Below are 27,580 nucleotides of genomic sequence, written 5' to 3'. Positions count from 1 at the left end.
GAAGCTATTAATGTCAATGACCGCACTAGAATGGCAAAAAATAGACAGTTCATTTTGAAATATTGTTCCATACCACTTTTTTTTTCTCAGAGACCTCACATGACATCCTAAGAACTGACAGCTTCAAAGGAACAATATTCAATACTGCAAGTTCTATTCAGCAATATTTCCTCCTCATTTCTCAAAACAGTTAGAAGAAACTGAAGGGAGAAAAGGAAAACCACCAAGAAGAATTTAAGAACTAAATTGGAGTGGGGAGGGTAAGGAATAAGAAAGAAAATTCAATAGAATAAAACACAAAGTTCAATCCTACAAGCAGCTATTTTTTAATCCACACACTTTAGACCATGCATAGCTGCTTTAATTACTAAAGAGTGAAATGCAAGTTTAAAACCAAATCCTTGTTTGGAAAATGAAGTTGAAAACAAACCCAGAAAGCAAAATCAACCTTATCTAGTCCAACATAATTAGACCTGTGTTGGAATATATGTTTAGATCAGCTCCCTCAGATGAGTGCTGGTTCAGAATTAAAAATTATTTGACTTCACTTGCAAGTGCTGTGTGGTTACCCAGAAATAAAATCCTCTCCCTTGCAGACAGGGAGGAGGTTACTCCATGACAGCTTATCTAAAATAGCCACTAAATAATAAAGTCCTGCTAATTTTCAGAAAGGACAGAGTTAAGGAGCTTTTTTGTGTACCAAAACAGATCCTAATATTAAACCATTACTGCTAAAATTGAAAAGCATCTTGTGGTTGTGGTTTTTGGTTTTTTTTTATTTTCATGTATGACTTTTTGGGGTTTTGGATAATTTTTTTAGTTCTTGGCACTTGCATAAAGAAAACTTATTTTCACTCTGAGAGGACAGGAGGAAAAATGTCCTGAAACACTTTTGGATAACTGAAAAACGGAGGGAAACATTCCCCCTTTCTCCATTGTTGAACATTATTACTTTTCCTGCTTTCTTAAATTGACTGAAAGGTAACTCCCCAGAATTTCAAAGCTCAGTTCCATAACTAATGTTTCTAGCTAGGTATGAAAAATATTTCTACTTATACATACAAAAGGATTTATAATACAGTTAATTGAGACTCTGCCAGAGTGTTCAGATTACTTTGCACCAGAAATATAAATTGTAAAATTCTTAATGGAACCATGAATCTAATTATAAATAATATCTTGACAACTTCCTAGTCATCCACCTGACAGCACTGGGAAGAACAGCCTAACCTGTGCTCTAGGGATCCATGAAACTGGGACTGCCAGGGGAATTTGAGGAAAACACCTGGAAATCTACCTCTGGCTGGAACAGAACAAAGACTAGAAATATTTTCAGATTTGAGACTATTGTTACTAATCATGTTTAGGAAGCATTTGGACAGCGCCCTTAATACCATGCTTTAATTTTTGGTTAGCCATCAAGTGCTCAGACCAGATGGTTGTTGTATGTCCCTTGTAAATGAAATATTCTATTCTATTCTATTCTATTCTATTCTATTCTATTCTATTCTATTCCTTTGAAGAGGGAAATAAAAGCATCTAGAGAGACTATTAAGACTGTTGCCTGTGGCTTTCTTGTCTGTTAGACACAGACCTAAAGCCATATCACTCTCTTCTGATGCTGCCTGTATTTCTCTCTCACATGTACTAGAAAAACCAGGATTATTTTTCCACAACAATCATAGCTGAGCCTCACATACCCAATTTTTAATCTGCCACATAAAAAGGTTTGCCCTAAGTCCCCACACACATCAGAGTGCTGTATTGTGGCAAGGGAGATGTGTTACATCATGGGGCCCAGTGCACAAGAACCTGCCTAACCTGCCAGCACCTCCCTCGACAGCAGCCACAGCCTGTGGCCCCACTCCTGTCCCCTGCTCCTAAAATAACTTCACCCACACAGAAAGGTCTGACACATGCAGACATCAACATAGCAGTTAGATGAATCACCCTTGGAGCTGCACATATGTTACAGCCATGATTTCCAAAGAGGCATTTTGCAGTCTTCCAGAGTCAGAGCATTTGTTTGGTAAAGCTTTGGTCCCCCGTCCTCCAGTCACAAGCTTGCTCTCACACTGACCCCAGGTACTAATGCTATGCATGAGGGGCTTGAATAGTAATTTAACTTGAAAAGGAGTTAAACCATCAGCTACACTTCCAGTGATGTCAAACTGCTGCTGTGAAAAATTAAGGGGCATCCAGACTATTTTTTGGATTTCACAACAATTAAAAAAGCAAGTGTGTTTCCTTCTCCCTAAGTAATGATGACATATCCCACATCCCAGAATGGGCCAGGCTAGAAGGGACCACAGTGACTTATCTGGCCTCACCTCCCTGTTCCAGCAGGGCCATCCCAGAGCACAGGGCACAGGATTGTGTCCAGAGGGGTCTGGAATATCTCCAGTGAGGAGACTCCACACTCCACTCTCTGGACAATCTGTTCAGTGCTTGGTCACAGCACAGAGAAGAAGTCCTCCTGTTCCTCCTGTCCCAGTGGAACTTCCTGGGCATCAATTCCTGACCATTCCCTCTTGTCCTATTGTCCAGCACCACCAAGCAGAGCCTGGTTCCATCCTTTTATCACCCTTCCTTCCTGAAGGAGTCTACTTTCATCATTGGTAATAGTAAGAATGTCTGAATTATTTTGAATGGATGCTCTGTGGAATTTTTAGAATTTTTGCTTTTTATCCCATGCTTTTTATCTCAAAATTTGAAAATTATAACTGATTACAAAGCAATTTCATAAAGGTTCTTAAGTTCATATTGAGATTTTCCAGTAAAATGATAAGTTGATTATGAAACAATTTTGTACGGGTTCCTAAATTCATATTCAGATTTTCCAGTTGCTCTCTTGACGTTATCACTACTCATGCATCATACACAAATGTCTTATGCCAAATATTTGCAAGGATGTGCCCAAATCACTTCTTAACTTATTCAAATCTCAGTTAAAAAACCAAAAAGGTGTTTTAAAAACAAGGATAATATGAAGTCTGGCTTTGGGTTTTCACTTCAGTTATAGCAGAAGACCTAATTTCTCGTAAAGTCCCCCAGGGTTTTGTGATTTCTTCATAGCCTTTCTCTCGTGGCAGAAAGCAGACATACTTCCAGGATGCACAGATTTACTCCCGGCATGAGTTCTTCCAGAATCTATCTGCTATGGATACCAAACACATTTCTACCAGCACTGGAAAAAAGGCCAGTGCTTTCCACATAGTGTTATCAGCATAAGTGACCGTGTAAGTCATTTTTGCAGTGACTCATTCCATTTTGCAATGGAATGCCAGTCTTGACTCTCCAGCTTCAAGACCAGCCTCTCCCTCACAGACCCAGATGTGGAAGGAACCACTCACCCATCACCATTTCAAAATATTGCTGTGTTGAAATAAACCAAAGTACCTTAAAATTTGTTTAGAAAGGTGAGACCAGAAGTAAGGCACTTTGTGTTATGTTCCATGGACAAGCTCAAGAGTTTAGAATGACCCAGAGGACATCAGCATAGGGTCTGCGACTTCCTATTCTTCTTTCCTCTAAAAAGCCATCCCCAACTCCCTAACAGCAGAGAAGTGATGTGTTTGTACGGCCCCACCAGATAGACAGATACAGCCCAGCATCACAGTCACTGCTAAAAAAACAATCACTGAAGCTAAAACGCAAGCAAAACAACCTTTAGGTTTTTTCTCGTGTCTGGCTTGTACAGTCAAAGATGTTATTTCTCTACAAAAAACAAAATGTTGTTATTATATTTCTCCATTAACTGACACTCAAGAAATCTATTAATCCCTGTCCTTTGGTGGGGAAAGCTTTGTACTTTATCTCTCTGCAGTTCCAACCATTTATGCCTGGCTTTTTAAGGGAGCTGAAACCTTTTAAAAGACTTGGAATAGTTTATGCAAAGAAGGCTGAAGGTCTCAAGCCAGCTGACACTAGTCCTTCCACATGTTCTAAAGGTAGTAATATGGGGAAAACAGGTCAAGGAGACAAGAAATTCTGCTGTTCTTACCAGAGAATCCCACCATCCTTTAATACAGTCAGGAGAGAAACCCCTACTCTCCTTTGCCTTCCTATATAAATCAAAGGATCAGGGTCCTTTGGATTGTGCAGTCTGAGAAGAAAATCTTTCCTGGTGAGAAGCAAATGCTTCTCCTCTTCACTATTGGCCCAAACAAGACATTTAGTTTCACATTTAAACAGGATAAAATAACTCAGCCTACCTGTAGAGAAAAGCTCTACAGATAGTTAGTGCTGTGTCTTGATTATTAAAAGTGTAATTTTAAAAAGGTTCTGGTAAACGCTGATTTCTTTTTATCAGCAATATCCTGAATTTGCTTTGTTTTGTGCCAGTAGGACAAAATAACACTTTAGCCACACAGGGCAATTTTAAGTGCAGATAATAAATATTTCATGCAAAATACCTATTATCCCATGCAAATACAAAGTTTCAAAATAATAAATCAGTTTGAAGTACTTCTACAAGGGTCATGAATTTCCATTAGTGATTTCTATTATGCAAAAATTCAGTTGATTACTATCTCATTCCACTAGTCAGAGAAGTTCAGGTGTGGTCAGAGAATTGCATCTATCAGATTGTCACACCCTGGAAGAGTGAAACATAAATGTTCTCTCCAGATCCTTTGTATGCAATGAAAAAAAAAAGCCACAGCATTATTTTCCTTCCATATTCTCAAGAATACTAAAGATGTACAAACACATTTCACTTCCTCATAACTTAATTTGCCAGGTGAATGGGGAGTGTTTAATTTTTTACAAACTCACTGGAGGTTTTTATTGAACAGGTCCATTTCTTGCCTCTGATCAAAAGGTTACTGCCCATGAATTTTAATGAGAGTTGCTTTAATGCAGTATCAGCATAAAATGGTTAATAATACTAAGGTGGGAGGGGAGTTATCCAAAGTTCTTCTGTGATCCTTAATTTTCAAAACTTAAGGGAAGCCATAATACTGATGCTGACTAACAGCATAAATTCCTAATGGCAAAGTGACAAAAGAAAACCAACCCAAAAGTCACACAGAAAACCAGTCCAAGCTCAAGACTGAGACATAGGACCTCCCCTTGCTCGGTTTCCAGTTACCACAAGAATGTAGTCACATGCATTTGTTAATTCCATCCTTGCTGGATCTTTATTGGTGGCCAGCCTCCACCCCTCGACTTCCATTTATTTTATAGGAAAGGTATTCCTGTTTTGTAACCTCCTCTGGGAAGCCGCTGCCCAAGCCAGCAGCTCCCCCTCCATATTGCCTCTGGAATGTGCTGCATCTTATAATTTATTTTGGGAAGAAAAACTCCAATATGTTTTTATTTGTATTTCAGCATGGCTTGTCTGTTTTTACTGTTCTGCTTGGGTGTGTTTTTGACTCTTGATACCTGATTAATTTCTAATCCCACAGTAGGAAATTAAGGTAGAAGCCCTCAATTTTCATCCCTGAGCTAAAAGGCTCAGAAGCTGAGTGCTGAACACCCTGTTACGATGAAAGGGAAATTCTTAGTTGAAATTTAACATGTTTTTTCTCACAACTGGGGTGACCTAAGGGCATGTGCGTAAACAGTTACCATGGATCAGCTGGTGGGCTGAAACTTATCCCACCTTATTTTCCTAAAGTTGATGTTTGTAACTTCCTACAGACATATTTGAAAGATTACAGGAATTAAACTCAGCTGTAAGTTTATCTTGTATGAGAAAACAACTATTTAAGCCAGACTGATGTATTCATTTTAAACTAAACATCCAGCAGAGGCAACAAAGGTGATGAGAGTTTTGGAGCATCTCTGTGGGAGCTGGGCCTGATTAATTAGAAGAGCCAGAAAGGGGATCTCATTAATGCATATAAATATCTCAAAGCAGGTGTCAAGAGGATGGTGCTGCAGATGATGATTCTCTTCTGTGGTGCCCAGCTACAGGACAGGGAGCAATGGCCATAAGCCAAAACTAGAAGTTTCACCACAACACAAGGAAGAATTTCTATATGGTAAGGATGGCAGAGCACTGCAACAGGCTGCCCAAGGGAGGTTGCGTGGATTCTCCCTCTCTGGAGACATTCCAAACCCACCTGGAAACATTCCTGTGTCACCTGCTCTTGGTGACCCTGCCTTGGCAGGTGGGTTGGACTGGATGATCTCCAGTGATTCCTTCCAATCCTAAGGATTCTGAGATCTGGGCAAGAGCAGGTCGGGTTGGGGTGAGGGGGTTGATCAGATATTAGGAAGAAGTTTTTCACTCAGAGGGTGGTCGGGCACTGAACAGGCTTCCCAGGGAAGCGGTCACAACCCCAAGCCTGCCAGAGCTCCAGGAGTGTTTGGGCAACGCTCCAGGCACAGGGTGGGATTGCTGGGGCGGCGCCGTGCTGGGCAGGTAGCAGGATTCTGACGTTCCTCGTGCTGCCCCTCCGTGCCGGGACACTCCAAACCCCAAGGATGGCCGTGCCCGGCCCCGTGAGGCGCTGCTGGAGCGCTGGGAGCTCGCCCGGCCTGGGGCGGAGCAGGGCGGCCGCAGGTGCGGGGCGGGGCCGGGGGCGGCCCCGGGGGCGAAAGGGGGGGAGTCCCCGAGCACCCGGGCAGGGCCGCATTTAAGGAGCGGCGTCGGAGCTCGGGAGCCTGGTTACTGTGTCTATAGCCGCCACCATGCCCGTCAAAGGAGGCACCAAGTGCATCAAGTACCTTCTCTTCGGCTTCAACTTCATCTTCTGGGTAAGGCCCCCTGGGCTGTGTCCCCCGCGCTGCCCGGCGGGGAGCCCGCGGGACGGGGATGGAGGGGAGGGGAGGGGAAGCACTGGGAACCGCGTTTTGTTAGCTTTTCTGATGCCTGGTTTTGGCTGTTTTCTCCACTAGCAGCCCCTCCCCCTCCCCCCCCCCCCCCCCCCCAGAAGGAGAGAGGCGTGTGGCCGGGCGCTCACCGCTTTATTTTTCACGTTTTTGGGGTTTACCGTCAGGCGGGGAGGGGGTGTTGGGTTTGTGGATAGCCCGCCCCCACTGAGCATCCCCCAGCACTTCACACAATCCTCGCCCTAAAACTCTGTGCGTAGGTCGGGCTCCCTGCTGGCTTTCCCGGTGCTGGGGCTGTGCCCGGGGTGAGCCGGTTCCTTGCAAGCTTGTGGTTGTCGTGTGTGTGAACTCCTCGTGTTGGTGGGAGCTGTGGCTTCCCTTCGGGTTTAATCTGTCGGAGCAGACCGGCACCCCTTGAGATCACGTCTCCGGTGTGCTCACTGGCCCTACTACGCCTTGTTGGATAGGCGCCACGAGAAAGTATGGCTGAGCCGAGAGGTTTGGGCTGTCCTCCAGCACTCGGGGCGTGGGCACCTGGATTTAGCGCTGGCTCATGCATAGAAAAGTACTATGGGAGCTGTTTGTGTGCCTGATGGATAGGAGCAAAGTGTATGGTTCAAAAAGCTTGGTTTTCTCTGGGCTGTTTGCCACGGTGGAGGAGTGCGTGTGTGACTGTGATGTGGCGGTATGAAGTTGGTGTGGCGGGAAGGAGCCGCGTCTGGAGTTAGTCGCAGCACTGCCCGTGGGACAGTGGAAGTTGCCATGTTAATGGGTAAAGTGCTCGGGATGTCTCGATGTCGAAATGGGTTGCAGCAGAGTTGAGAATACACAGCTGGGTTCTAGTTAAGGAACGTTGTGCAGAACTTGACCCAGGAAAGCTATGTTGCCACTCGGGACTCGCCGGACCGTGAGCAGGGCTGTCGCATTTGCAGGGTTAGAGCTGATCAAAAGGAAAAGCCTAATAAAGCACTGCCTGAAAGTTATAGTCAGAGAGTTTCTAAACTTCTTGTTAAAAGAGACTGAAGTACTCATGGTTTGCCTTGTGCTTGTTTTGTTTGTTTATTTCAAAGCTGCAGACTTTCTGCAGAGTATTTTATGGGACAAAAATTCTTGTGACAACAGCATTGCCTGAAAGAAGCTCCTAACCTGAGCTTCACCACCTTGTTGTCTGCAGATAGGCTAAGAATAGGGAGAGGAGTTTTGTTTAGCTGGGGATGTACTTGTTGCTTGGGAGTGTCATGGTTATAAAGTGCTGAGGCTCCTACCTTTAGGGGTGCTCATGAGTACAGAATTGTACTGATGATGGAGTGGATGGAAGAGTGGTGCTGCTGTCCAGAGGAGATGAGAGATGATGGCTTTTCAAGTTGGCTTCTTGAGGCTGGCAGTATCAAGCTAGGATGTGGGAAAGAGAAGAGGAAGAAAAAAGAATTAAAGGGAGATAAATATATGCATTTTGGAGATCCCAGTAAGTGTCTGGAGGCCCCAAGAGGCAGTGAAATGCAAACAGCTTGGCTTAGCCAGAGATAAATGTGTTTGACCAGCTGGAGTGGTCCTTGGCTCAGGCGGGCCGCCACATGTCATTGTGGCCTGCTGAAAACAGTTGGAGGGGCGTTTAGGGGGTACAGTGTTAGCAAACCTTGTGTCATCTATGGAGAAATAAAGTAGCTGGATCTTGGGTTATTCCACACTGAACAGCATAAAAAGAAAAGTGTTCTGGGTCTGCCAGCATTAAAAGGCAAGAACCACCCTAATAAGAAAACAGGCTCTAATGGTTTTTTATGGCTTTGCCGATGTGAAAAGTCTGTGAAGTAATGGAAGTACGTTGACAAAATTTGCTGTCTCCAAGTGCAATTCTGTACCTCCTTTTTTTTTGAAATAAGTTGCCTCAAAAACATAGGTCAGGAATTTCAGGTCTGCACCAAACCTGCAGATGGCTGTGGATGCCGCATTAGGTGGAATGTATTTGCTTCCATCAAGGCTTGAACAAGGGTAAGAGGAAGCAAAAGGCTCATACAGCTTGGTAAAGGAAGTTACTGAAATAAAAAGAGAAACCCTCAAAGTTGAAGCTGTATCCAAAGGAAGGAAATAAAAGTTCATAAATGCTGGTGAGCCTAATAAAATAACAGTAACATTAGCCAAAGGAAAGCTTTAGGAGTTATTTGCAAAAGCAAACCTAAGTAACATACCCCTCTTCAGACACATGATGAAAAGGGAGTTTCTCAGGGAGTCCTTCCAGGCAGTAATAGCTCCAGGTATAAAAGTTTTGGGAACCAAGTTTGGCAGGACTTTTTTTACTGGGGAAGACTTTGACATAACCTGTCTTTGAATTCTGCACAGGCTTGAACTGATCTCTTGATGCAAAGGAGGTGGAACAAGAGGAGCAGCAAATGTTTGATTAACAATTCTCCAAAGTCACAAAACACTTCAGAACTCTTAAGTGAGTTGTGATTAGGTAACTCCCCTCACCATCCCTTCTCCGTGCTGGAGGGCTGGAATGCAGTGAATTGGAGGCTGGGCTTTTGCTTTATGGTAGTCTGGGATATCCAGAGAGTTGCACATATGGAGTATCTGGAAAGAGCCAAGGAGAAGATTCTTTAAAAGCTGGTGTACATGTATAGGAGGGACATTGGCTACTGCAAGGGGAAGTCAGACTTCATGAAGCTGCTGCCTTGGAGCCTTTAAAAGCCTGAATGCTGGAGAAGGCAAGGACTGGTTGGTGTTGGTTCACTTGTTCAATGTCATCTGGAAATCTCAGGCCTCTTGTGAAAACCAGGCAGTCCTGGAGTAAGATCCTGGCAAGAATGAGATGGCTGTTGGAGTGGAGGCAGGGCTGTGGTGAGATGCAGCTCTGCTGTTGCAGAGAGAAGGAGTAGTGCTGGTACAAACTCTGTGATGGTCAGTATAGCCCCACCTCATCTGGAGGAGCACAGGGGGTGCTGGCTGGCATCCATTGTACAGGGTGATGGAGGTGATGGCTGCCTGCTGACACAGCAGGGTGTTTGGCGAGAGTCTCACCGTGCTGTGTCAAAGTCAGGCATCAGGTAATTCCCATGGGAGGCACCAGCAGGAAGCTGCCTGGAGATCTGGAGATAGAAATTAAATGATTCAGGGGCAGCTGCTGCCATGGAGCAGTGAAGCCTTGGGAGAAGAGAATCTATAATGGCTTTACAAAAGCACCAGCTGAGTGCTCAGTGTCAACAGAGGGAAACCAGCTTCAGAAATGAAGGACTGAGAGAAAATGGAATATGGTGTGTAAAACTCCCAAAATCTATGGCATCCTGGTGTCCCACAGTGCTGCAGGCTGCTCTGGTCATCTGCCTGTCTTGAGAGGATCATAGTGAAACTTCGTAATGTTTGGGAAAGAAAGAGGAGGGTTTCTGTCATCAGCAACTCTTATCTTCAGCATGGAAATGTGTTAGAGATCCTTAGAATCATGATTGTCCAGGCAGTAGGTAGGGCCTGACTCTATTGAAAGAGGCAGTGAGCAAGAGCTGTGGAATATTTAGCCAGGAAAGAGGACCTTTTCAGAAGAAAAGTGGGTACAGTGGTGATACCTTCTCCTTAGCAGATGTTGATGAATAGGTTGGTCAAGGGATAACTGGCTAATCACAGAATGAATTAGGTTGGAAAACACCTTTAAGATAATCTAGTCCAACCTGCTAACATGGAGTTCAGCAGCCGTTTGTTAATTTTTCTTCTCTCAAGGTGCTGTGTCTTGGCATAAGTGCTCGACATGTAGCCCAGGAGGTTGGTCCTGGGAAATGCTACCTTCTGTCCTCTTCTCTTAACCCTTCCTGAGGATCTTGTGTTTGATTAATCTGATGGCCTTTCTCCAGCCAGGAAGGCTGGATACTAATGTGGTATTATCTGAAACTTTTGGGGCTTCAGAGTTTGGCTTAAAACATGCTTGTGGCCCTAATGGAAGAAAGGGGACACTTTTGGATGTTTGCACCAAGTCCAGTTAAGCATGGATCTGTAAGTTTTGGGGTTCATTCCCCTCTCTGAGGTGTAGGAAGTAGGGATGGCTGTGTTTTCTCTTGGGATGGAGTACTGCAGCAGGCACCAGGCTCCTTGCTGCTATTGCGCTGTCCTTTCTGGGGCTGATGTTCTCCCACATAGGTTTGCAGACAGCTCTGCTGTCTTGGCATGGCCAGTGCTGGCCCTGGCATCCCTGACAGTCTGCTTTCTAATAATACAAGTTTTGGGGCTGTTTGAGGGTGTGGGAGGGAGGTGTCAACAAAATTTTGAACTAATTTTTTTTTCCACCACCTGGCTTGAGCTTGGCAAGAAGTCAATGGACACAACACATTTTGTTCCTTAAACCTGAGCAGTGGAGGTGTCTTAGCAGAGTTGGACCAACCTTAGTGTGAGCAATGCTGGATTGCCTTGAGTTGTGTAATAAGTGACTGCCTTTAGCTGTGCTCCTTTAGCTCCCTGGGTTTGCTCAGGCTTGTTGGTCCTGGTCATGAAGTCTTTTCCTAGGCAAACTGTGGGCTTCTGAGCAACTTGGATCACACAGGCAAGTGCCTGCCTGTTCTCCCACTGGCTTCCTGCTGCTGAACAAAAGCAAGGCCTTGCATTGTTAAATTTCAATGCTGGGTTTTCTCCTTGTAGATTTTGTGGAATCTGCTGCTAATATTTATGGTTTCATGTATTTTAGGCAAGCAAGTGTTGTAGCACAGAGGCAGAATTCATGTTGAAGTTTTGAGCAGTCATTTTCTTGCTCCTTTCCAATATTGGGCAGTTCTCTTGTCCTGACTTTCCACTCTCCAGAGTGCCGTGTGTTTTATGAATAAATGCATTTTTGTGTGATAGTACCTGCTAAAGTAAGATGAGCAGAATTAGGCCTGGAGTGCCCTTTTACTTCTGTAGCTTGAAGATACCTGTGACTTTGTTCTGAGCCATAATCTCAGTTGCTTTTGTGCACCAAGAACAGCAATTCAGAGGGTCTTTCCTCCTCCAGCAGAGGATTTGCAGGATGGGCAGGGAAATATGCATGTGTCTGTTAGTATGTATATATGCAGGCACATATGAAAAACTCAGAAATTAGTTGCTTTTGCTTTCTGTAATGAACTGATGCATTTGCTGGGTACAGTGTGAGACTCTAATGCTGCTTGGGCTCAGCTCAGTGTATATTGACTCTGGTAAGTTCTGTGAGGTCAGGAATGGAGTTTGGAGTATGTTGCCTTGAGAAATCTGATGTGAAGCTACTTAGAGTTCCACCAGTCCTGGCTCCTATTTGCAATTCTAATTGCAAATATAGTAGACTAGCCTCTGAATAGGAACTTGTATGAAATGGGCACTAGGCAGTGATTCAGGAATTTTGTAATGCTTCTCGTACTGTACTGGAGCACCATTTTATTGCAAAAGGTGCTGTGGCATTAACATAGGCCGCAACATTTTTGAAACTTGCTAAGCAGAAAGAAAATACTTCCTTTCCAATCTACTATTTTCCAAACTAGCTTGAAAATAGCTGCAGTTTCTTGTATAACTGCAAGCCCACATAGCAGAAGTGTTAGGGGAGCTGTTTCAAAACTCTGAAAACCTGTGCTGTTGTGGATAACACTAATTCTGTAATTGAGGGTTTAGAGTGGCATCGAGCCTCACTTGTAGTTACTGTTTATGGGGTTTTATTTATGGAGTACTAGCCAGTAAAAGGATAGAAACAGTTCATTACTACTCATAATGTTCTCGATTTCTTTGGCTGTACTTTGCACCGTTATAGATCTAGTTCTGGCTTTCTTAGTTCAGTCTAAAACAGTGAGAAGTAAATTCTTATGCAATCAGATTTTTAGCTAAAAGTTCAAGTGTTTATGAAGTGAAGGTGGTGACTTTTTAATGCCTTCTTGTCACATCCGGGTGTAAACCTAAATATGGAACAGTAGTGTTGAGCCTGACATACCTTCTTACTTCAAGAAAAAGTGTTCTGTTAGATACCATACTTAGCTGACAACACTGAAAGTAGTATTTTTTTTTGACTGATTTCTTTATTTTCACATAATGACATACCTTCTTCTGCTGGAGGTAATGCCATAAGCTTGGTAGAAGTTGTATGTAAACTTGGCCTAAAGATGTCAAAAATGGAAAAATGGCAAAACCCACTTGCTTCCTTTTGCCGCTTCCTTTTGCCGCTTCCACTTCCTTCTTTTGCCCCTTCTTATCCTCTTTCCCCCCTACATTGTGCTGCTATGGGATGTGTTAACACAAATGGTGTTTTGGGGTTTTTTTTTGTTTAAAACTCAAGGTTTTAACACATGTTTATGACATTGTCATTAAATCTAAGGGTTTCCTGTGCAAGCTTTCTGCTGGGGGGCCGTATCTGCAAAACCTCAGGAGTCAGAGCGGGGCAGAAATCCTCTGGGAATTGTTTGGTAGTGTTCAGTGCTGTGGCACACTCCAAACTCATGCTCAGTTTAGCCAGGAATGACGAGGGGAGAAAGGCAGAGTGTTCTTTGTGGCTGCTGCCTCCAGGATACACAGGTTTTCTCATCTCAAGTGTATCCTGACTGGTTCAGGTCCTTCCTCAGTTATCTCTTCTCACAGGGAAGGCTGGGACACACCCTTCGATTTACCCAGAGGCCAAGCAAGGGGGATGCCCCAGAGCAGTGGGATAGATGAGAGGAGGGAAGTCCTGCACAGAAGGCTCACTAGGGAACGTGCAGGGCTGTCAGTAAGGAAGATGGACCGAAAAAGCTGGTTTTCCTGTTGCAACAGGCAGAAAGCTGTATGCAGGAGTGAGCTTTAGGAGCAAAGGGGGTGTGTTTGCATGTAATGAAAAAAAAAAACAACATGACAAGCCTCCACAGGGGTAGGAGAGGAGTGGCCAGGTAGTTTTATCATTGTTGCAGCCGTGGAACATCCAAGCAGAGCAGGAATGAGCTGGGAGTAGTGGTTAGCGCAAACAAGGAAGCCTGGTTTGCTGGAGCGGGGAAGTCAATAGTGTAATTGTGCCAGGACATGCCATTACTGGAAGATCACTGCCACAAACTTCTCCAAAACAGCGAGTGAGCAGTATCCCTTTAACTTCACATTTTGGCCAGATTGGGAAAAAAACCCAACTCTGTCTTCTGAGCTCTTTTTGCTGTAGTTGTCACTATAAAAACATACTACTTACCTGTCTGATAAGCACATGAACCCACTCTCTTCTTTATGTGTGTGAAACCAGACAAAATTGATTACTTTCAGGAATACAGTGTTGCTCTTTTCCTACTAAATTTCTCTTTCAGCACAGGATAGAGCTACTTAGAAATGCACAGTATTGCTCAACTCCTGTGACAAAATAGATCTGTTAGATGGGGAATCCCCTTGGATTACCAAACAAAAACCCAGCAATTAGATTATCTGGTGATCTGCTTCCACGCAGCCGAGGTTGGGGGCTTTGCACCCCTTTCCCAAGAAGGAAAAACACAGCTCCCAAACCATCCCAGCACAGATCCCATCTTGCTGGCATAGTGTGGGTGAGCAGGGAGGTGACAGTGCCTCAGCCTCTAGTGTGCCACACTGGCCAGTGGTGCTGGCAAGTGCCCATGGGGCTGTGCTTTTCTCTTCCTCAGAGGCTGGTGTTGCTCTGTCCTCGTTTCTCCCTTGTTTCGATGGAAACTTGAAGCTTAAAGTTTCTTGCCTTCTGCTCCAAAACTGCCTTTTTTTAGTTCAGTGGTCAGTCTGAGTAGGAAGAGCACAATCTGAGAACAGAAGTCTGCTTTCCTTAAGAAACTGAGACAGAAAGTCTCTTATTCTTGCATGAAGGAGCTGCATTTTATTTCTAATCCACCATGCAGAGAATTATCAATCTGTTTAATTCTACCCCTTTTTTTAGTGCTGTGCAGCAGTTCACTGGCATAAAGTGTTATCACTGTTCTGTGATCCTGTAAGTCTCAGGTCTCCTTGGCACATTCTTAATCTTTATGTACCTATGTGTGGTGGTGGGGAAGAGTTAAAATTGTGTTTTGAAAGGAGCTATATTAGGTACATCATCTCTGCCCAATGTGAACAGATGAGTTTTTTTTCTGGAGGGCATTAACTGAACCTTCTGCTTTGCTTGGAATTTTAAGACTATCTGCATGGCTACATTATGGTTTAAGAGTTTCTTTAGTTTTACAGTCCTTTTCTGTGCCCTGCTCCATTTGCAGAGCTCTCTATTCAAGCACTTGTCAAGCTGTAAATAAATTTGGTAGGTGAGAAGAGCTGGGTGTTCAGGCTTGTGGCCTCACAATTTAGGAGTTCCTAGCAAAACCAGCAGAGGCTCTAGGCTTCTTCTAATGATGGGGATCTGGATCTGCTATAAAAGCTGACAACTGCTGGACGACCAGGAAAGGGAGCCTCAAGCAGAGTGTTACTAAATACTGGGTGACTTAACAGCAGTCTCAAAGAGTTTTTTCCATCACTAAGCCTTTCTGATGTTTGAACTGAAGCACTGGGGTGAGATGAGGTGGCAAAGGCTTTTTGAAGTGATGCTGCAGCCAGGAGGGCAGCAACCCTTCTCTCTGCAGCTCCCCTTTGCACCTCTCCCTCCCCTTGGGGTACAGCTGTGGCACAAGAAATTGAAATAATGATGTTGTTGTGGCATTCTGTGTTGTACAAAGGTGCTCCAGCATAACTTAATCATATTGTCGGGGTAGCCCTAGCAAGGCAAGCAGGAGGTATGTGCAGGTGTGCCTTTGGAGTAAGCACCAGAAACACCAACAAAGGCCTTTTGCTTAGGTCTGGAATCCTCCAGGTGGGTTTGGCTCTTTGAGTTGTGTGTTAGTTGATCTGTTTTCCCAGTTACAGCCCTGCAGCTCCTCTTGGAGGCAGGCCTGGCACTTGGGTTCCTGCTGTACAGGAAAAGCTGGTTTAGGAAAGCTGGGGCTGCCTGTGAGCAGGAACTCTTCCACAGCAGGGAGAAGGGGCTTTTGGGCTCCCACCTCTCAGGTGGGCTTGGTGTGGAAGGGTTGTCATATCCTTGGGTGCTCACCAAGGGAACACTGCCCATATTCCCACTAAAAATTGCTGTTATTAAACAATTCCCCGTTTCTTAGAGGTAAATCAGGAATGTTGTTTCTTTCTGCAAGGGCCTTGTTGGGATTTTATTTTTGCTTTTCCTGTGTGCTTTGCCTGACCAAAGCACCGGACCTCATAAACTTATTGCTCACTCTTAAGTTTAAAATTTTAACGTCTGCTTCAATGTTTGGGATTTCTGTCCTCATCTCACTTTGTAGAGCTTTTTTTAATAGTTCAGTGGTCTTCAAAGGAAGAGCTGAGAAGCACACTCCAGCTTTATACTTTGTCCTGGTTTCTTCATTTTTTTACATGCAAGAAAACCCCATTTCTTTTCTTTTTAAAGGAGGATTCAGTCTCTTCCAAGCAAACTGTTGCCATTGGCCTTACCAGAGTGCCATGCCCTCTTTCTTGCAACACTTCCTGTGGCTTTTGCCAGATGCCCTCTTTCTTGCAACACTTCCTGTGGCTTTTGCCAGATGTTTCATCCAGAGGATAATTTATACACAAAGTGACTTGCTACAAACACAGGCACCAATATTAAGAGGAACCTGAAGGCATACACGCAGACATGATAATGAAATAAAACTAAATATTAACTAAAATTCTATTGTATTGCTCCCGATCAGCAACATTCTACTGCTGCAGCTGGTATTTTCTTATTCCTGTCAGTGTGGTCACTTAATGGGTTGGTTTTATCATGTTTGGCAAGAATGGCACTCTTCTTGAACTCCCTTCCATGGTAGACTGAACTCTCAGCAGTCTGTTTAATACACTAAAACTTCCGGCTGGCCTTACAAGGCACTTTTCCTTGTAATACACTTGCTCTTCAGTATGAAGCTTTAAGGTCTCTAAGCCATGCAATGTCTGCATCCACTCAGAATAAAACAATGTGTGTAAGGATCAGTGAAAATACTGACACTTGGCTAAACCGTGGATATTTTCAGAAAGGAACAAGAATGACATTGATCTCCTGTGGCATTGGAGTTTATACTATGTAAATGCCTCTGTCAACAAGGTGCCTCATGTCTGGGACTTTGTTCATGCATTGGTATCCCCTTTCATGCTTGTCCTTTGTTGCCATCTCTTAAATAAAAGCTGTATCCTGTGTTTGTTTCTGATTTTGTTACTAATGCAAGGCCGGGTGGATTAGTTGGTATCATTTAACAAGCCTTCCTTGTTCTTACAGCTTGCAGGAACAGCAGTGCTTGCAATTGGACTGTGGCTTCACTTTGATTCACAGACCAAAAGCGTCTTTGAACTGGAATCTGACACAAAGTTTTACACAGGTGAGCTGGGGGATCACTTAGGGGATAGGTCACACTTTTGTGTCCTGATTTCCAGGCTGCTCAGAAACCTTGGCTTTTCTTAAAGGGTAAAAAGGCAAAACAGCCCTAAACACCCCAAGAGCAGCTTCCCTTGGCTGGTGTTGGGGGCAGCTTCCCCTGTGAGCTCTTGGGCAGACAGCAGTGCTGCCGTGTGAGTGGTTTCTTGGCTCTTCAGCCTTTTTCCCACAGTAGTTTGTCTCTGTTGCTGTCAGTAAACATTTTGTAATCCCAGGGGCTCCTGGAGGACACAGAGGATGTTTTTTCCTGATGCTCATCACCATATGCATCAGCAAAGTTTCATGCTAAACTGAGTAATTAATATTTTTTTCTCCAGAGTGACCAACCTGAGCTACCCAAAACACAACTCCTGTTGCCTCATCTCTCAGAAGGAGCACTGATAAGAAATGTCAGGCTTAATCCCTTAATCACTGTTGTTGAACTCTTAAAACCCCACATCTCCTAATTCATCCTGAACTGAATGCACAAACATCTTGGTACATATGAGAATTATTCCAGCCAGTGTGGATCAATGTAGCTTTAGCTATACCATGTGGAAGGCATTTGTAAGGTCATTAATTAGGGGACACACACATTTTTAGTTTGTTAATGTCATGGGAATTCCTAAATGAACTGGATTTTATCTGAACTTTGATTTTGGTCTCTACAGTTGCTTTTAAGCTTGGGCAGGGGAACACACATAACTTGGTTATTGTCACCTGTAGGTGCTCAGACCCTTGGAGCACCTCTGCTATGAGGAAAGGCTGAGAGAATTGGGATTGGTCAGCCTGGGGAACAGAAGGCTTTGGAGGTAACCTAACTGTGGCCTTTCAGTACCTGAAGGGGAGCCCACAGGAAAGATGGAAAGAGACTCTTGACAAGAGCCTGGAGTGACAGGACAAGGGGGAATGGCTTCACACTGACAGAGAGCAGGTTTAGGTTGGATATCAGGAAGGAATTCTTCCCTGAGGGGTGCTGAGGCCCTGTCTCAGGTTGCCCTGAGAAGCTGTGGCTGCCCCATCCCTGGAAGTGCCCAAGGCCAGGTTGGATGGGGCTCTGAGCAACCTGGGATAGTAGAACGTGTCCCTGCCCATGGCAGGGGGTTGGAATTAGGCAATCTTTGATTAGGCAGTCTTTAAAGTCTTTAAAGAATAGCTTCATCTTTCTCTTGCCAAAAAACTGGCTCCTGTCCTTGGCTACTCAGCTGTGACAACTCCCAGGCTGGTATCTGAAGGGTCACTTATAAGGAGGTGCAATTTATGTTGCAGCCTTAGTCCTAGGTTGGCCTATCCCTGAAGAGAATACTCTTAGGAATGGTATAGAGGCCATAGTTGGGAATATTGAGATGCTCCCAGGGACTTAACCTGTCTGCATGCCTGCAGCTTCTTTGTGATCTGTGGGAAAATTTGTGGTTTACCCTTGATATGATGGCAAATTAGCAAACTGGGTGGTTCTTGGAGCTGCCAGGAAGATTCCCAGATGCTTCAAGTGGACCTCAGAAAAAGAACAGAAATCTAAACTTGGCTGTTAAGCTGAATATTTAACAAGTCTTATTTTGGGTCGTCTAAAACAACTCTTTCATCTCCTAAAACATAAAAGTTTTCTGATGTGATGCTTAAGCTACTGGCTGGATGAAGCCAGTGGAACCTGCTTGAAATCTTTGTAGGTTGAACTGAGTTTTAAAAAGAAGCTCAATAGGAATTTCTGCTTTAACATAATTTTCTGGGAGTAGTTACTGACTGCAGTAAGTTACAAAGCAAGTTACCTCAAAGGCTTTCTGTACAACTCAGTCTGGAATAAGTGTTACTGATGGACTCTTTTTCTTCTTTTTCAAAATGGAAAAAGGTTAAGCTGAGGTTTAAAAGTCCATATTGGAATTTCCTCCTGATAAGAAATGTCAGGCTTAATCCCTTACAAATGCTGCATCAAGGAGCTGTTTATTTTGGCAGCTGATCTTATTGGTTTGCGTCTAGAATATATAATTTGCAAAAGCTTACATCTAGCTCCTTTTAATTAGTATTGAACTGGTTTTATGTCCCTGTTGATAGAAGTGTCCTGCTTGTTCCACATGCTTTGTGCTGATTCTTTGATGCTTCACCACCCCTCTAATATTCTTTGCCATCCTTTGAGAGTTTTCTTGCTCGCCACATCTTGCTGTGGTCTCCAGCTCACAGCTATTATGATTAGGCTGGTTGTTCCCAAGTTCAGGAGCCAGAGGATTTGGCATAAATGGAGCCTTACACTTCAGAAATGCTTATTCTTTCTGCTTCAACATACTCACTACCTTATTTCTGGGCAGAATAGTTTACAAGCTCTGACACTTTTTATAATCTGAAGAATTATAAAATCATCTGCTTTGAGACTTTGCAGTTGTTGATAAATCACTCTTTCAGTTGTTTCTAATTCCAGTTGTCTCTATCTTCACCTGAGAAGAAGTTGATAAGTCTTGGCTCTGAGCCTGTTGTAAAAAGTGTCTTACAGGTTGTATTAGATGGCTTTATCCTGCCAATTTTCTAAACCTTGTGAGTTTGTGTGCAGTAGGGATACACATTAATTGTGTCAAAATGAAGGTATTATATATCAATTTTTATTTATCAGATGCATTTGCTTTGAAAATTAGGCGCAGCCTCTGTTTTTCTTTGTTTTTCTTTGTTTTTCTTTGTTTTTCTTTGTTTTTCTTTGTTTTTCTTTGTTTTTCTTTGTTTTTCTTTGTTTTTCTTTGTTTTTCTTTGTTTTTCTTTGTTTTTCTTTGTTTTTCTTTGTTTTTCTTTGTTTTTCTTTGTTTTTCTTTGTTTTTCTTTGTTTTTCTTTGTTTTTCTTTGTTTTTCTTTGTTTTTCTTTGTTTTTCTTTGTTTTTCTTTGTTTTTCTTTGTTTTTCTTTGTTTTTCTTTGTTTTTCTTTGTTTTTCTTTGTTTTTCTTTGTTTTTCTTTGTTTTTCTTTGTTTTTCTTTGTTTTTCTTTGTTTTTCTTTGTTTTTCTTTGTTTTTCTTTGTTTTTCTTTGTTTTTCTTTGTTTTTCTTTGTTTTTCTTTGTTTTTCTTTGTTTTTCTTTGTTTTTCTTTGTTTTTCTTTGTTTTTCTTTGTTTTTCTTTGTTTTTCTTTGTTTTTCTTTGTTTTTCTTTGTTTTTCTTTGTTTTTCTTTGTTTTTCTTTGTTTTTCTTTGTTTTTCTTTGTTTTTCTTTGTTTTTCTTTGTTTTTCTTTGTTTTTCTTTGTTTTTCTTTGTTTTTCTTTGTTTTTCTTTGTTTTTCTTTGTTTTTCTTTGTTTTTCTTTGTTTTTCTTTGTTTTTCTTTGTTTTTCTTTGTTTTTCTTTGTTTTTCTTTGTTTTTCTTTGTTTTTCTTTGTTTTTCTTTGTTTTTCTTTGTTTTTCTTTGTTTTTCTTTGTTTTTCTTTGTTTTTCTTTGTTTTTCTTTGTTTTTCTTTGTTTTTCTTTGTTTTTCTTTGTTTTTCTTTGTTTTTCTTTGTTTTTCTTTGTTTTTCTTTGTTTTTCTTTGTTTTTCTTTGTTTTTCTTTGTTTTTCTTTGTTTTTCTTTGTTTTTCTTTGTTTTTCTTTGTTTTTCTTTGTTTTTCTTTGTTTTTCTTTGTTTTTCTTTGTTTTTCTTTGTTTTTCTTTGTTTTTCTTTGTTTTTCTTTGTTTTTCTTTGTTTTTCTTTGTTTTTCTTTGTTTTTCTTTGTTTTTCTTTGTTTTTCTTTGTTTTTCTTTGTTTTTCTTTGTTTTTCTTTGTTTTTCTTTGTTTTTCTTTGTTTTTCTTTGTTTTTCTTTGTTTTTCTTTGTTTTTCTTTGTTTTTCTTTGTTTTTCTTTGTTTTTCTTTTTCCTCCCCCCCTCCTCCCCCCCTCCTCCCCCCCTCCTCCCCCCCTCCTCCCCCCCTTCATTTTTTTCTTGAAACACCTCAGTAAAGCAGCTTAAACCTTGGCAAAAGCTACCAATGCTGTTTGTGGAGCAATTAATTTCATACCTTGCTGCTGAGGTCTCAATTGACCTGCACATCTTTGTTTTTCTCCTCCCTAGGTGTTTACATCCTTATTGGAGCTGGTGCCCTTATGATGCTGGTTGGTTTCTTGGGATGCTGTGGTGCATCACAGGAATCTCAGTGTATGCTTGGCCTGGTAAGTGCTCAGGGTAATACTTAAATTTTTGAGCAACATGATGAGAAATGAAGGAAAATATTACTGTGTAATTCAAGGGCAGCAGATTGTGGACCCAGAACAATCAGAGTGTTTAAACTCATGGTCACCTACGTAATACTAAACTGTTAAATATAGTTCTAATTTCTGGCCTGAAATCCAGATGCTCCTGCTGCATTTGAACAGAGGATGATATCAAGAGGCTGGATGTGTCTGACATACACTGAAGTGTCAAGGCTGGGAGTGTTATGAACACAACAAAAATATTGATAAGAGCAGTGCTATCATTGCTAGGCAGTTCATCCTGGACTCTGAATGTGGTGCAATCTTTAATCTCTGATACCAAAACTGTGGTATTTGGTGCTTGAAACAGGAAGGCTCTACTGTTCATTATCACAGGATGAGCTCTTCTAGTTGACAGCTGCTCTGCAAGCTAATTACTGGAGTGCAAGTTCATTGTTTTCAGACTGGGGGTGGGCAGTAGAGCTTACTGGGTTAGTGCACATCTGTATGCTTGCAAAACTAGTCATCCAAATAACCAGAAGACTTAGTTAATAAAAGTCAACTACTATATGTAAAGGCTGCTCTCCTGGGGTGTTCGGGTCCAATCCAGCGAGCTCTGACCCTTGGCCCCTCACAGCCTTTACAAGGACAAAAGTAAAAAACTGGAGGCATTCTTCTCCTTGGGACCAAAGTCCTGTTTCATTCCTTGATAGGAGTCACCTCAGGATGCAGGTGACCTCCCAGGAGAAAAAGAGGCTTGGGGATCTCCTCCCAAGAAATTTTAAGCTCAAGGGAAGGGTGTGGAGGAAGGGGGCCACAGCCAATGCGATACAAGTGAGGAAGGGGGGTGAGGGGAGGAGTACACCTGGAACAAACCATTACCTTACCACTGGGGCTTGGGGGGGGCAGGGAATGGGACAAACCATGTGATCAGTGCAAAAACAACAGCTAGATAAACTATTTACTATTTAGTGCAATACAGCAACTATAGCCACTGAAAGAACAATTCCTCTTCTGTGTCACAGAAGAACCTAAATTCACTTATTTGTTGCAAAATTATACCTCTAGCCCTTTCTAATTCTGAGTATCTCTTTAAAGTGCTCCTAAATTATAGTGGTGTTTTGGGTCTGGTAGTCAATGAGAGACAGAAAACTTTCATTTGTGTTTTGTGGGATATACAACAAAATGATGATTAGCTCTCTGGGAGTTGGTGGCAAGCTAGGAATCAAGTAATGACTCCTAAAGCAACAGGAGTGACAAACCAGAGTAAAGAATTGGTGCCAGCTGTTGTGATGTGTCTGAATGACTCAGACAGCTTCCAAGTTGGAGTTAACAGATGATTGGCTTTAATTAACACTGATCAAAAAAAAGGGACTGGTGCTTGGAGAGCACTGCCAGACTTTCCAATGCTTCTGGGAAGAAGTGCTAACCCAGTCTCCTTTTTCCTGGTGTTACCAATGTCTCAGACCTCCAACTGCAACCTGGTTGAGTGACAGCTCCCACAAGTCTGGACAAACTTGCAGTGTACATGTGTGATGCTGGTTTGTGCTGCTCTGGCCTTCATGAATAATATGGTCTTTCTTTTCTAGTTCTTCTTCTTTCTTTTTGTGATTTTTGCCCTTGAAATTGCTGCTGGGATCTGGGGATTTTCAAATAAGGAAAAGGTAGGTTGCTTTTAAAAGTTGGGAGTGGTGGGATGCTGGAACATGTTTCCCAGAGAATCTGTGGCTGTTCCATTCCTGGAAGTGTCCAAGGCCAGGTTGGATGGGGCTCTGAGCAGCCTGGTCTAGTGGAAGGTGTCCCTGCCCATGGCAGAGGGGCAGGACTCAGGTGATCTTGAAAGTTCCTTTCTGACCCCAAACACTCCATGATTCTATGAATGTGCCTACAGTCAGCAATCTGCTGACATCTATACCAGTACAAGTCAAATCCTTATTACCCAGAGAATTTGGGGGAGAGGGGAAAAGGCTGATTCAAGCAAAACAACACAAAAAAATCTAACTGTAATATTCAAAAATGACTGTAGCAGGGAAGCCAGAGTCAAGAGGCTGTTGCCTGCTAGAGGTGCCTTCCAGAGAGTACCTGACTGAGTTGTGAGTTGAAGCAGTCTGGCTGGGAGGCTTTACCACTTCCAGAGAGGAGCTGGGTCATCTGACAGCTGAGTGTATCTGCACCTGAAGCATGACTGATATGGCCTCTCCCTCCCAAGCAGTCAAGATTCTGTCTTGTTTCAAAATCACATACTTAGTGACCAGGGTTGTTTTTCTGCTCACATTGTGTTATTTAATGGGGAAATATAGAAACTTTTGTGGTACAGTAGAATAGGGAATATTTTTGGGCAGCCAGTGGGCAAAGAGTTGGTTCTCTAGCTCCTCTTAGAAGGTCAGCGATTTGGAAGGGGAAGCAGTCTTACCTGTTTAGGTGTCGCTATTAAAGTGAGTGTACAGTTATTTCTCACCTGAAACAGGTGAGCCTTCCATCCACCCTCTGTTTGTACATGGCAGAAGAATGGGTGTTGTAGGCTACAGGAGTTTTGATGACTGACTTGCTGAAAGCAAGTTTTTCATAATTAATACAAGATATGACACTAACACACCATTAATAGACAACTCTTTTTGCTTTTCCTTAGATTATTGATGAGTTAAAGGAGTTCTACATGGACACCTACAGAAAGAGAACTCAGACAAGTGCCAGAGACACCCTGAAAGCATTTCAGTTCACTGTAAGTATATGGTTCTGCTTAACCTGGACAGTAATGCAGTAATGCAACTGCTCCTCACATGTTCTTCATCCTACCTAGTCCCCTGTACGAATTTTTTACCAGTTAGAAGAAACCAAAGATTGCAGAGATGATTTTGTGTAGTATAAATGAATTCAGGATGCCTTTTTTTTTCTTTTGTCTCTCTGCAGAACTAGTTCTTGTTTTTCTTGTTTTTTCTTGTTTTTCAGTCAGGGGTTCAGCCTTGTGTCTGTAAGGAGCACAGGCAGTTGCCAAAATGATTTTGTGTGTACTTAGAGATCTTCCTTTCAGAACCTTGTCCTTTAATTTAATAAAGGCTTGTTAAAATTAGGTTTATAGCAGTCATGTTGACAGGACTTGGTCTGTAATAAAAACTAATGTAAATTATTTCCCTTTTTTTTTTTTTTTTTTACCAGATTACTGAACAAAAAGATTGTTTAACCTGGGTCTCTTTCTATGTTTTCTGTTGTAGCTAAACTGCTGTGGCCTTACTGGAGCTGTGGAGCAGCAGTACATGGACACCTGTCCAGCAAAGACACTGTCTGAGTCATTCTCTATCAAGGTAATGCTTGATGTAATTCACCATCAGCTCTGCTCAGTGGGTGGAGTGAGAAACACACTTCAGGAAACCCTCCCAGTCTGTGGGAAAAGCCCATGCCAAACTGGTGTGTCCGTCTGTGTCTGTGATCAGACTGGTTGTGGAAAACAAATCCACCGTTACTGTGGAAAGAACAAGCAGGAAGTCTGACCTTGCTCAGGAAATGTGCAGTCTGCGTGTCACAGAATCACTGGTGGGGTGGGCAGTGGAAGATCAAAAGTTTGCCTAAAAAAACCCCCTCACAGTGCCTTGAGAGCTCTCTTCTCAGTGCATCTTCCTGGTGCTTGCTCGGAGCTGTCAGCTCCCTCTTTGTTAGGGAGAAGTAGAGTCTGGGGTGGGAGCAAGTCTGAAGCTTCAGCAAGGACAGGGAGGGGTAAGGCGCTGGTAGCCTGCTCATGTGAGTTGGTGACTGTGAAGGCAATTCTGTAAATCAGGTTTCTCTGTTGGAGTACTGCTGCAGATGTGCCTGTATACCACAAATAAGAGGAGAAAACAGCTTTTTTAGTTTTTAACCACCTCTCTTCCTCTTTTCCTTACAAACATCCTGTGCTCTTGCTTTATGCTCCAAGACAGTTTGTATGTCTTGTATGAGTCTGTCTATGGTTCTTACCATGCAGGAATTCAGGTAATGACTTGGGTTTTTTCAATTTAATTGACAGTTCACATATCTGCCCACATGAGATTGTTCAGTCTGTATCTTTAGTCCTGTCCATGCAGTCTGAGTTGGAGTGTGTGGGAGTAGCTGAGACTGCACACAGGTTTTGTTTGTTTTTATTCTGCTGTGTGTTTTAGCTTCATCTTGTGATGCCCATTCCCAATTTTAGAAAAACAGTGGATAGATTACAAGATCAAAGAAATGTAATGGAGTGTACCTCTAAGAAGCAGTGCTGTGTTGGTATTCTGATTGAACTGACTCATTCTTACTAGTATATCCCTTTAATCTCAGATTCAGTCTTTCTTTCTAGACTGGATAAGGAACAGCAACAAAAAAGGTAGCTTTCAGCAGCTCACTGATGTTTGCTGCTGGAACAAGCAGGACAGAAGCTGGGATGAGACTTCAACCAGCTACCAGGCTCTTAAAGATTTATACCTCTGTAAAAGTGCCTTGTTCTTTTTACTGGCCAGCATGTGTCTGTTCTGGGAAAAGGACTATACTTTTTTTTTTTTTTTTTTTTTAGTTGCATGGGTAATTCTTTGTTCTGGGAACATTAAACTGGCTCCTCTGTGAATTACAGTAGCAATTAGCAATATCAAGAGTGGCTTTAAATATCTTTTGATAAGGGATGAGCATCATCTGAAGTGCTGACAGCAATTAGTAACAAGCCAAGCCTGATAAACTGCGTGTTCAGATTGAGAGGGGAATCCTGCTGTAGTCAAGGTGCTGTTAACAATTCTGAGGTACTTGAAGAGTAGATTTAAATTTTTCCACCAACTCTTGTGTGTGTAGGACCATCCCTGGCTCTCTTTAAGGGTGTCACAGTAAAGGCCAGATCAAAGCAGCTTTTAAAAGATGAGTCTTCAAATGAACCTTGTGTGTGTAAAACACAAATGAGCCATCTGTTCCATTTCAGTCCTGCCCTGATGCCATTGATGACGTCTTCAAATCCAAATTCAACGTCATTGGAGCAGTTGGCCTTGGCATTGCTGTAATGATGGTGAGTTTCCAGATATTTAGAGGGTGGTCAGAGGATACACAGAGCAGAAGTCTTGTAGAGCAGTGCCTGGCCCCACAGCTCACAAGGCCATTCCACTGAGGACAAGTCCCAGCAGGATCTGGGTGTGTGCTGCAGGGCCCTGAGGCAGTGCAGAAGCTGGGATGTCTCTGGCCTTCCTGCTTCTGCTTTGGATTAGGATCTGCCTCCTTGCACTTTCAGCAGTGGTGAAATCTTATCAGTGATGTGTGTATATATGGAGTGAAGATGTATTGGTCATGTTGCTGGCCCACATCTTTATCCTAATATCTGTTGGGGATTCTTCTTCTCTTTCCTTTATAACAATTACAGGCTCTGATAGAGGGCTGAAATAACAGGGCTGCTAAAAAAACTTGCACTTTTGTTTGACCTCTCTGGAAAAAAGCACATGCTGGGATGATCAAAGCTTTCTTAGGAGATATGTGCTGTGCCAGGGCTTGAAGATCTTTGTGGGTCCCTTCCAACTTGACATATTCTGTGATCTGTTTTCAAGTACTGAGGTGAATGGGATTCCTGGGAATGAACTTTGGGGATTGGGGGGTGGGGAATGGCAGAGTAAAGTGTAAAAATACAGAATAAATGTGACCTCTGGGCTGTGAAGAGCAGCTTGTTCTCATGCTGATAAAAGCACATGCTTTGCTTTTCTGATTTCTAATCTGTTTGCTTTTTTTCCAGATTGTTGGCATGATATTCAGTATGGTTCTGTGCTGTGCCATCCGCAGGGAAAGAGAGATGGTCTAAGAGCTGCAAACCCAAGATTCCTGCACTATACAAATCCTCACCATTAACTTCCATGTTCTGAGAGCATTTCTAAAACGTTACATATTTGTTACCTCTTTAATGCTTTATTTGGTACTGATGTAGGTTTGCTTTTTATGTTACAGGTTAAAACGATAAAGGTTTATCTGACTCAAGACAAACATTGTACATAAAATATCTGACTTTCTTGAAACTTACATAATTTGGTTGTAATTTATGTGGAGACAATTTGATACTTAATAAAGAGTAAGATGTATTGTCTGTGGGGCAGAGGAAATGTTGCTATGTTGATTAATCCCACTGTTTGATGCATAGCAAGGAGTTGAAGTTGCATAATGTGTTAAGTGTTTGGGATAACACAGGAAAGCACTCCTATGCCAGTGCCCCATGTTGGAAGGGAATGGGAGATGCTGTCAGAGCATGTCAGGGAAGGTGTGGTCATTCCTCTTTCCTTGGTGTGTGTGAATGAAAGCATGTCTTTAGTACATTCCTAAAATGTCACTGCGGTACCACTTTTTCTGTCACTTCCCTGGAGGGTGGCAAAGGCTGGCTGTCACACAGGTGATGCATAGGCAGTGGTAGCT

General features: G+C 42.6%; 1 protein-coding gene across 1 annotated transcript; it reads left to right on the top strand.

Moving 5' to 3' along the window:
- Nucleotides 1-6,549: 6,549 nt before the first annotated feature.
- On the top strand, nucleotides 6,550-27,273 carry CD9 (CD9 molecule). Its single transcript, XM_066568405.1, has 8 exons — nucleotides 6,550-6,705; nucleotides 16,946-17,045; nucleotides 21,090-21,187; nucleotides 22,798-22,872; nucleotides 23,838-23,930; nucleotides 24,421-24,510; nucleotides 26,118-26,201; nucleotides 26,913-27,273. The coding sequence occupies exons 1-8, from the start codon at nucleotides 6,640-6,642 to the stop codon at nucleotides 26,976-26,978; spliced, it is 672 nt and encodes a 223-aa protein (XP_066424502.1). The 5' UTR covers nucleotides 6,550-6,639; the 3' UTR covers nucleotides 26,979-27,273.
- The last annotated feature ends 307 nt before the right edge of the window (nucleotides 27,274-27,580 follow it).

Source organism: Molothrus aeneus, chromosome 32 (assembly GCF_037042795.1).
Source record: "Molothrus aeneus isolate 106 chromosome 32, BPBGC_Maene_1.0, whole genome shotgun sequence".
Classification (NCBI taxonomy): domain Eukaryota; kingdom Metazoa; phylum Chordata; class Aves; order Passeriformes; family Icteridae; genus Molothrus; species Molothrus aeneus.
The sequence above is the reverse complement of the archived record's forward strand: the minus strand, read 5'-3'. Positions and strand labels throughout refer to the sequence as shown.

Coding starts and splice junctions, on each gene's coding strand:
- CD9 (XM_066568405.1), top strand. CDS start 6,640: ATGCCCGTCAAAGGAGGCACCAAGTGCATCAAGTACCTTCTCTTCGGC. Junction 23,931..24,420: donor TGAAAGCATTTCAGTTCACT/GTAAGTATATGG, acceptor TTTCTGTTGTAG/CTAAACTGCTGTGGCCTTAC. Junction 24,511..26,117: donor CTGAGTCATTCTCTATCAAG/GTAATGCTTGAT, acceptor GTTCCATTTCAG/TCCTGCCCTGATGCCATTGA.